The sequence below is a fragment of the Acanthisitta chloris genome, unplaced genomic scaffold (genome assembly GCF_000695815.1).
Source record: "Acanthisitta chloris isolate BGI_N310 unplaced genomic scaffold, ASM69581v1 scaffold38305, whole genome shotgun sequence".
Taxonomy (NCBI): domain Eukaryota; kingdom Metazoa; phylum Chordata; class Aves; order Passeriformes; family Acanthisittidae; genus Acanthisitta; species Acanthisitta chloris.
The window spans coordinates 8142-18570 of NW_008676060.1; the positions used below are offsets into that span (position 1 = coordinate 8142).

Genomic DNA, 10429 nt, shown 5'->3' on the forward strand with positions numbered 1-10429 from the left:
AAGGCATTCAGACTGACATTCAGGGGCTCACACCATGCTAGAGCTGTGCATTACAGATGCCTTGAGAAAGTGAGGAATCAAAACAGACTTGTTCCCACTGGCATTTAAAATCCTGAGTCCAGATACTAATCCGAGCAAAGGCTGATCACAGATTTAGATGCTCTCAGGAGAGGTTTAGTCATTAAGGATTCCAGCTCTTGGGAAGACACAGCTTGTCAGTGATAAAGTCAGGAGAGGAAAGGGTAAAGAAGGGTGTCACGGCTGAAGCAAGTGTTGAAACTATCAGGACTTCTTGTTAATCTTTCAGGTTGAAGTGCCCATCACAGGTCTCATGGTTGAGCTGCTGGTTAGTCTGCCAGTTTAATGATGAGCTAATTGGTTTACAGTTCTCAAATTCACAAACATTACCCTGAGGAGAATCAGGCTGTTAAGTAACTGTTCTGAACAGCAGTTCAAATCTGTTCAGCTTCATTGACTGGCTCCAAGCCACTGTCAGGGCATATGGAAGAATTTCCAACTGCATTCTATCAGTAACAGTTCCAGAATTTTCTATCTTTTAGAATATTCTATCAGGCAGAAACCATTCAGCCAGTACAAGGAACCCCACAAAACCTGTTACCTCATTATCCATGGAAATGAAGAAAAAAGCACTCAGATTCCTATTTTGCTACTTGAGTACAGGAACAACATGATGATAGTTATTACCTTTGTGATTCTGTAATGCACTCACTGAATGACCAGATCCCCAGTCCCAAGCTGCCATGGCTGTGGGATACAGCAGCATATACAGTTCTCACCTAAAACAGAGTAAATTACCTGCAAGCTTTTATCAAACAAGACACATTTGCTATCCCTTCAGGAAAAAGAACCCCAAACCACCAAACAAAAAAGCCCCACCGAACAAAAACCCCTCTCCTTTCCTTCACTATGACAATACCTTCTGGATATTTTGATTTCTTTTGCATAAAAGCAGTAGCTGCTTGAATAGATTTCAGGAGTCTAAAAAAAGCAGTTTGTTGAGTGGGTGCTCTAGCATACAGTAATTGTGCTCAAATTAAGGAACCTTTCCATATGTAAATCCTTTCCAAGCAGAAGTAGGTCACAGATATCTTCAGCCCTAAAAAGCACTTCAGTCAGCCATGCAGAAGAAAAATTACACTTAGCACTTAGCTTCAGTTAACTTGTAGAGCAGCCCTCAGCCCTCTACAGCATCTGCACTGCCCAGTCAGCCTCGTGACTCCCAGCTGCAGTGCACAAATCAGGAAGCAGCAGCTACTGCTGCAGACAGAAGCACAGCCTCCTCCACGGTATTCCTGACAGCAGAGAGGTCATCTCTGCTCCAAGAACACAATGAGGAAGATTTAAACACCAAACTAATACAAAGCACCCAGCCCTGATGCCAGCAGGCAAAGCTAAGGGATCTTCTAATGCAGAGCCTCACTCTTGTCTCAACCTCTTGAAGTACAGTACCCCAGCAGATACAGATGACACCTACAAGGTGAGGCCTTGCTCTCACACCACCACCATGGCCTCAAGCAGCACAAGTGCAAATGAAGCCAAAATCCATACACAGAAATATTCTTTCTAGCTGCTAATAACACTAAGGGCCAAATAACATTGGCCTCATGTTTTGAGAAAGAATGGTTTATAAGTAAAGATTAGCAAAATTAATGTTTCCACAAAAGGACTTTAATAAACACCACTCAGGCTAGTACCATTCCTCAAAATGCCATGCTCATCTCTTTTTTTCCCTTTTGCAAAGGGCTTTCACAGTGTTTTCTCTCAGTACTTCGCTCCAGAAAGCTGTTCCAGAATCTGGAAGATTGCACAGCTTGTGAATTTGCTGCTGGAATAAATGCGAAATGAAAAATCTGAGATGCCTTTTCAAGCTAGTAAAAGTAAACAGCAATTAAGTACACTCACACCACATGGCTCTCTAATTAGGGGATGTAAATGTACTCTAGGAACTCGACTTTAAAAGACCATCATGCTCAATGGCAGGAACACTAACAATCTTAAATGAAGCCTCTAACAGTCCATTACACTAATCTCACCATTAACAGGCAAAAAATCCTTTCAGTGACCCTTCTCACTGTTCAACCCCCAGAGATCCAGATTTAACATGAGGTGGTGTTCATTAACTGCAAATAACCTAATGACTCAGCACATGACAAGTGCAAGAAGAAAAGCAGTGTTCTCCTGAACAGAAGTGGGCAGGGAAGGATGCCTGCCACAAGCTGGGAGTGTATGCAAAGAGCAAAAGCATATGGCACTTGTATCAGGTTTTAATTTCAAAATACTTTGCACTTTAGTGCCATGTAAAAGATGTTCACAAGGACCTTGCCCACCTCCCTGTGGTGAAGACTGCTCCTCTGTTTAGTACTTTCTAAGCACAGATCAAAAAGGTATTTCAGAATTTTTTTTAATGTCCAGAAAATTGAAACTTGCAAAATTACCAACTTTTCATCAGCTTTGTTTCTAACCGGCTTAATATTCAGTGTTCGAAGATTAGTAACCAAGTAACCAAATTCTCTCCTTTTTTAAGAGAAAGGCTGAATAATCTGAACATGTTTCTACTATTTGTCACTTAACAGATCACTTTTAGTGTAACAAAATAGATTTCAAGAAGAAATTTATGCTTTGAGACAGATGTGACAAAGGGCATCAACTGCAAACTAACCACAGGCCTATTACACTTCAGCCATGCTTATAGAGCAGTTCTGTCCATGTTACTGTATTTTGATTAACTCTTGCACTGCTGAAGCTTGAAAAGTGAAGAGAAAATATAGTCATGGACAGGTTAAGACATTTAAGAGGCTTCTTCTCATTATCCTGAAAGCATCTGGCACAAGCTTCCCTTCACCAGACAATTCATCGAGATGCAAGAGATTTAATGGGCTTCCGTCTACTCAATTTTCCTGCCTTCACATTTATCTCTGCCCCACTGGCACTTACCAAGTTCTCAGGACACATCCTCTCAGGCAACATCCTGGTGGAACTCTCATATTCAGGTGCAATATTAACTGTGTTTCAATTCCTGGTGTTAGCATATCCAAAGGAGCCACAGCAGGTAGTACCTAGAATTCTTCTAAGAGCCCTTTCTGTATTTACAAACAGCTCCACTGAAGAAACAAATTAGGTGCACACCATCACGAACTGTGCTTTGTAAGAATTAGCTTTGTGAGATAAAACCTACACTTTTGAAGAAAGCCTACCAAAAAGCCACAAAGCTGATACAAAGAGGGCCCTGCCACCAAAGTAACTATGCTCTAGTCTCACTGCTGTAAGATGATGTCCAAAATGACAAATTAAGAAGAAACAAAGGGATGGCACTTAGCAAGCAAATTCCAAACTCACAAAACTTGAGCATTCAAGACCCTACAAAACCCACCTCAAGCTTCCTATGGACACTTGATATTATGTCTTTCTGGTCATTCAAAGAAGAGGCACTTACAGCAGGGTAACTTTAAGTACTACTAGCAAGTATGGTGGTTATTAAATATTTTCCAAGTCTTAGCATTCTGCAGAGCAGCATTTTCAAGATATTTCTTTGTAACTTAAGGCCTCTATGAAAGTGAAGTTGGAGCTTTCAGGTGGTGTTCTTCTAGGATGCTTCAGATTAACCTGTATGAATTTATAACTGAAGAAGTAAAAATACCCATGTACCAATACAATAGTATGTTAGTAATTCCAGTATTTCTGTCAGGTACTTTTCAAAACACATGGCAAGAACATCTTTGCCACTAATCTTTGCTAGTATCAGTAACTTTCACAGTCTGCACATTTTCAGTGTTTGTAATGAGTGACACTGTTAAGAGGTAAGACACTACTAAAATTCAAATTATAATACTTCCATAAATAAAACCAGTCATCTTTCACCTAATTTATTTAAGTTCCAATTTTTTCCAATTCCAAACAAAAGCTAAATACAAGTTTTAAACAGGTAAGCACTAGTTTTATCCAAAGGGAGCAGGCTTATGCAGTTTTACTCCAGTAAAGTACTCAACCCTTAAGCAGAGCCTTCTTTGTCATCAAAACTATACAGTAGTCTTCCTTTTTTCATTGCACAATCTTAAAATGTTCTGTCAGAACCAACTTTTGACACTCCAAACACTTTTTTTACATTGGTTTATAATGTCTACTCCAAAAGAAAAAAAAAAACAACCTCGATGGGTTTTCCATAAGAAATGCTTTAGAAACCAGTATTTCCTGCACAGTTCACCTGCAAGTTTACAAGTCTCAACTCTCAAGAAAATATAATCCTCTACCAACATTGTTTCTGCAGCTATTTTTTAACCTTTTTTGTGAGCTGCTTTAGCAACTTCAGACTCCAGGTCTGCCTCATCTGTATAAATGCATCCAACGCAAAAGAATACCTTCATACAGTTATACAGCATCTTGGGGAAAGAAACCAAAACAAAAGTGCCAGTAAACTCAGACATGGCCCAGCAAAATAAAAGAGGCAAAAAAAGCCTACACATTAAATGAGATGCCTTTTTTTAAGATTTCTTTCCCACATTTACTTCCTATTGTAATAGTCACCTCTTCGCTCATTAAAATGAATGATAGTGCTCTTCAATACAATCATTAACAGCAAAGCTATAAGGCTTTTATACCCGTTACATTCACTTCTCACCCTCCAAATACTGATGGCTAACATTATAGATGTTAGGGGGCATGACCAGCACAAATGGGAACACCACCACAAATGATCACCTTGTGCTTTCAGATACATTTGTTTCAATGAACAGTCCCTTCATTTCACATTTTAGTAAGATGCTGATGCAGTGCAGAGAAGTGTGCAGAGCATCCTCTCTTTCACAAGGTCCATGCAGAAAACATCTAAAAAAAAATTGCAAAGTTCTGAGATACAAATGATTAAAAAAATCCAGGATGATCAAGTTTCACAATGTATAGTGTTCTGAACATGAGTCCATTTTCTTCTAAATTCTGAAAGAATAAAGTGGTGAGGAAAGTGAAAAATCCACTGCTGCATTCTGTGATCTTCCCCATTTTGCTGGCCAGTACCTTACTCTGGCATGTAAGGACAGAGGTGATCCTCTATGGTACCAACCGTCCAGTGAGTGAGCTGCTCCTGTGGCAGGTACAGGCAGATGCTGCATAACTTGAATATTGTAGCTTTGTTTTTTGGAGTCTAGAGGCACAGAAAAACCAAAGAAAAAGCTATTAAACCTATAAGTTAACTAACAGGCAGACACCCAGAAGATACAGCCCAACTGTCAGCTTGCTGCTGGTTGTGGAGAACAACAGACACTCAAAAGCCACTGTTTCATACATATGAACAGCCTGAACTCAAAAAACAGTCTGCAGCCTCTAATGCATAAAATGTTTTCACTACTCTGTTCATTCTTCACTTGAGTAATTTCTGTACTATTACCCAAATCAAGCCAATGTTTTAATTTTTCCAAAACATTTAATTTTAGAACTCATGTAATTTTTAATACAAGAACATTAAATTAATTCTATGTGAACCCATCTGTGGCCCATGGATAAGTTTTTGCATATATGAATCCTATTTATAATATAAGTTTCCTCGGAAACTGCCAAAATGCAATCATGAATGCATGATCAATTTTTCTACTTGAGTATTTCGCATCATTGATGTTCCCAAGAAGAAAAAGCTTTATATACTTAACACACACTTGTCAAGACGAGGACAAAAGCAGCTTACCTGCAAGTGCTGTCTGTCAATGAAGAGAAACACTGACTGGTTAGGGTTGTTGACAACAATTCCAGTCTTGTCCTTTCGGCTCAGAACATGCAGAAACTGTTTTTCATAGTCACCATGATGAAATTCAAACTTGGCCTACATGGTATGAGGGAAGGGAATAAATTATTAAATTCACAGGTAACCCACTAATCTCTTTCAATCTGGGGCTTTACAACCACTTGTTTCTTTCCTTTTCCGATCTACGAAAGACAGAAATTTGGGCCACAGCAATGCCACACTTGAGTCCTGGCACAATTTAAACAATTTCCTAGTTTCATCCTGCCAACACATTAGTCATTGCAATGACGTATTAACAATTTACAGGTGCAACTTTAATCACACACATAAACCCCAATTTACCCTGCTGCTGTGGCAGAACATCCCTGTGCATCACTTTCTAGGCAAAATTATGATGCAAAGGTTCCATCCAGCTCAATACCCTCTTTCCTCTAACCAGACAGTGCACCTTGGGATACTCACGGTACCTTGACAACACCAGCATATTTAAACAACAAGTCAATTGTACTAAGAGGCATATCTAATCCACCTCTACAAATGCAAACACACTATGCATTTATACATATATATCATCTGCAAAGGTCCTTTGGAAGTGCTAATATAACTTCAGAGGGAGGCAGAATTTGGCATTCGAAACACTGACTGCTTTATAAATGAGAACAGACAGCATATTTTCTAATATTCACAGAAGTCACATACCTTGTCAATTTATTGTGAAGGACAGTACTTATTCTCTTCTCCAGGTGTAAGTTACTTATGGAAGTGAAATGCCAAAACCAAATACCTGAACAGGCCTAAAGGGTTCATCGGATCCCTTCCACCGAGAGAACAGGAGACAGACTATCTTCTCAATATCATTGCGAGGCCATAGAATGAAGTCCATCTCCTGGGTACAGCCGATCACATCCTGCAAGCAGTCAAGTTCCGTACTTACATTCCCTTCATTAGTCAAAGACACAGGCAGGCAACTCATCTATACAGGCACATAATTTAGAGGTGCTATTGATTACTCGAAGCACAACTAAAGTCTTCCTTGTTTTCCATTGAATTTTGGTATCAGCAGCCAGTTAATATAAACTACAGCTTTAAGCAAACAAAGACTGTCTTATCTTCCAATATTCGTAACTCAAAACCACTCAGTTGTACAGCAGTTGCTTCAAGAATTATTAACACATGCCTGCTAAAGGACAAAGATGGCAAGAAGATACTATCAATTCCCAAGGCATAACTCCGAATGAGAGGTAAAGCTTAAGCAGACAGCTTCAAAACACACATGCTGTTGGTTACCCTTCACGCAGCAAGTGAGTAGAGAAAAAGGCAGGCTTAGCCGTAAGACTGACAAAGAAAAGCACAAGTGTTGACAAACCAAGATTCGGCAAGCATGAAAAGGAGCCTTACCCTGCGCATAGACTGGTAGCGGGGTGCATGGAGCTGTACTACATCCTTCTGCAGAAGCTCTAAGGAACTTTCCAAAGAATAGCTGGAATCCCGCACACCTTTCAGGATATTTTCTTCATAATTATTGGTCATGACTGGTATCACTTCAGACACTTCAAAAAGCGCTGACTTTTTCTTCTGGAAAAAAAAGCACAGATTATATTAAGATTACAATCCTTTACAGGCAACTATAGGCTTATTTTAGCATCTGTGATTTTCTGTTAGCATTCATGTATAAAGCACGTATCATGCAAGTTAAGACTTTGTCACAAATCACACCAAAATTTAAAAATTTAACACAATCAGTCCAACAACTTTTTATAGAAGTTGAACACACATTTCTGTAGTCTCCAAAGATGCAGATTTACCTGCTGATCTTGCAAACACTAAAGCTGTATCTAAACATAACACAACTGCCCCATCACCAACTAGAGTACATGACTTTGGTCAAACCTAGAGCCCTCTGCGAAATTCTCTTCACAAATCAAGTAGCACATTTTTTCACCTTTTCCGTTTTTTATAGTTGGCTTTTTATGAACAGTGAAGTCTTTCAATGCAACATATGGTTTTTTTTTCACCTTTTCCATTTTTTATAGCTGGCTTTTTATGTAAAGTGAAGTCTTTCAATGCAACATATGGTAACAGTGGGTGATGGAGATGCCATCTGAAGTTACCTCTAAGTTATAATCTTCTCAAATAAGTACCATTTTAATTTGCTAAGTAACTTTTATACTCACTACAAATATTTCCGTATCTCTCAAGAAAGGCCAAAACATGATGAGAATTTGAAGTTTTTTCTGTATGTAAAATCACTTCAAGTTGTATGTCTAGCACCTTTATTATAGCTCGTGAGAAGTCTTGACCTACTTAAGAGCTACACGACAGACAAAGCACACTTCACAAAATAATACTCCACTTCCCTAGCCAAAACACCCATAACAGGCAACTGTTTGCTGACCAAGCTAAGCTGAGCTAACAAACTGGTATGGTATGGACATTTTCACTTCACTGTGATATAAGCAAGGATTTAAAATAGGTGTTTGGAACAGATTTCTACAAAGCAACCAGAAAGCAGTATGAATACTCCAACTTGTGTCATCTAAGAAAACTGCTGCCATTGCTTAAACATCCTCTTTATTACTATGAGAGAGTAATCAGAAATTACATCCCAATAGATCCATCCCTGTTTGCACTGGAACTGACAAACAAAATCAACTCAGGAATTTTAATGAAGCTTTTCAAGGAACGGTTGTCACTAAAATCATGTAATTATTGCAGCAAATGCAAAAAATGTACATTTGAGGGGATTAAATAATTTCAGTGCCCATCTACACGCATTTCATGCATTATGTTCTCTGTTGACATTTGTTTCTGTCTTCATTTCCTCATCATTTTTTCAGCACTTTCACTCCCTATAAGCACCTCCTTTTCTTCACCTTCTGGGGATGGAAACTCTCCTGCAACTGCGGGCCTATATCCAGCTCCCGAAGTATCACCCAGCTCCCGACCTGGGTGCGCAGCATCCAGCAGCAGAGGTGGCAGCCAAGCAGAGATTTCCTCTCTGCCCTCCCCGCTCCCTTTCAAAATGGTAGCAGCAGTTTCACACGTGCCTGCGCACTTGGGCCACTTTCACATTGCATTCTGTGACTCCTCCCTTCCACCGCGAGGTCCTTCCCTTCTGCTTTCACCAGATAAACACAGTAACTCGGCCAGCGCCCCAGCCAGGTCTCTCTTCACAGCTCAATTGCTCACTGCCAACAATTATGCAAGTCAGACCCCAATCAGGCTTAACAAATTACAGGTTTAACTTTGAAAAATATCTACCCAATGCAGAAGTCACGAAGTAACCACTTAATGAGGCACTGGCACCCTCTGCATTACGAAACTGTAACATACAAAGTGCCAACATGACAAATGCAAACTAAATATTATAGCAGCTAGCACTTTGAAAAGAAAATTAAACAAGCGAATGGAATCTATTACGGATAAAACGTTTGATGCAATCAGGTAGCAAAGACTTTGCACAGCACACTCAACATGTAACAGAAGAGAGACACATTAAAACAGTTACCTTGTCTTTGAACACAAAGGCAATGTACATCTTGAAGTCAAACTGGTCAGCTAAAGATTCTTTTTTCTTTCTAAGCTGAGCACGAAGTCTGTTCAGAGCTTGTTTCTTCCGGGAGTTTGGGTCCCCCATTTTGTAACACAGGTGGTACTAAAGCCTTTGGAAACTGTCACTAAACTATGGGCACCTTTTCGTAAGACTCAAGTACAACAGAAACAAGTCGTTTGATTCCTGCTAATGCGACTGAACAGTTAAAACGCTAATGTAACCCAAAACTGCACCTCAGGCAGTATTTAGGAGAACGTCGTACTGAAGGGGGCAAGAAACAAAGTAAGCAGTTGTCCAGCCATGGCTGGACAAGAGGTTTTACAATAAACCAAGAAGAAAAAAAAACCTAAGAATTTTGAAGACAAAAATTTGAACAGTTTAACCGCAGGAATAAGTGGGTAAGAATGAGGAGGGGGAAAAAAAAACCCAACCAAAAAAAACAAACCCCAAACAAATCTTATCACGATTTATGTGTACAATAAAAAGCAATTGGCACAAGCCCAACCCATGGAGGGGTAACTTTTGCTCTGCTTACAAAAAAAAAAACCCGAAGCTGAAGTTACAAGTTGCGTTTTACCCCAGCCAGATCCATGACCCTACTGATTATCTTCCTCGCGCCTTTCCACTATTGCTATGTTGCCCGTCTTTTTGTTTGCTTTAGAATTATTACACTTGGTGGAGAGCAGAGAAAAGGGTGCAAAGGAGGAGTGCACAACCCGGGAAGTATGACATTTCTCTGCCAACAACAACAAAATCGATTACAGACAACAAAGCGCTGGTTCGCAGGGGAGCAAAGAGAAAAGACAGCGGAGTCATTTCTAACTTCATCCTGCTCATCATTGCCCTGAGGCTACTGCTGCCGAAGAGAAGAGGGATCATGATGGCCATTGACAAGGGGCGGGCAGGGGTTCAAAGGACTGTATTATCTCACCTAGAGACTGAAACCCGAATCAGCGCCCTAAACTCGGGGCTCCCTACCAGTGGGAGAGCTCTACATCCCCCGACAGCTCACACGCTCCCTGGGCTGCTGATCCCCCGGGGATCCTGCTCTCTCCCTCTCTCTCTGCTGGTGTGAGCGAGCGCGGTCAGCCCAGGCTGTGCATGGCCAACGCTCTTCGCTTCCCCTC

The 10429-nt window shown here is 40.3% G+C and overlaps 1 protein-coding gene across 2 annotated transcripts; it reads right to left on the reverse strand.

Annotated features, from left to right (window-relative positions):
• Window positions 1-3868: 3868 nt before the first annotated feature.
• LOC103803421 (chromosome unknown open reading frame, human C6orf62) lies at window positions 3869-9590 on the reverse strand. Of its 2 annotated transcripts, none has more exons than XM_009075973.1 (5): window positions 9258-9590; window positions 7148-7324; window positions 6534-6656; window positions 5693-5827; window positions 3869-5155 (listed from the first exon to the last, which is right to left on the reverse strand). In XM_009075973.1, the coding sequence occupies exons 1-5, from the start codon at window positions 9384-9386 to the stop codon at window positions 5030-5032; spliced, it is 690 nt and encodes a 229-aa protein (XP_009074221.1). In that variant the 5' UTR covers window positions 9387-9590; the 3' UTR covers window positions 3869-5029. The 2 variants fall into 2 exon arrangements, with proteins under 2 accessions (XP_009074221.1, XP_009074222.1); XM_009075974.1 differs by having other exon boundaries at window positions 7148-7321; window positions 9258-9419.
• Window positions 9591-10429: the final 839 nt, after the last annotated feature.

What these genes read in the sequence shown, in the direction of transcription:
- LOC103803421 (XM_009075973.1), bottom strand. Translation starts at nt 9,386, where the DNA reads ATGGGGGACCCAAACTCCCGGAAGAAACAAGCTCTGAACAGACTTCGT. An exon ending in CCTTTGTGTTCAAAGACAAG is followed by an intron (nt 7,325 to 9,257) that starts GTAACTGTTTTA and finishes TTTTTTTTCCAG; the next exon opens with AAGAAAAAGTCAGCGCTTTT. An exon ending in AACCCTTTAGGCCTGTTCAG is followed by an intron (nt 5,828 to 6,533) that starts GTATTTGGTTTT and finishes CATACCATGTAG; the next exon opens with GCCAAGTTTGAATTTCATCA.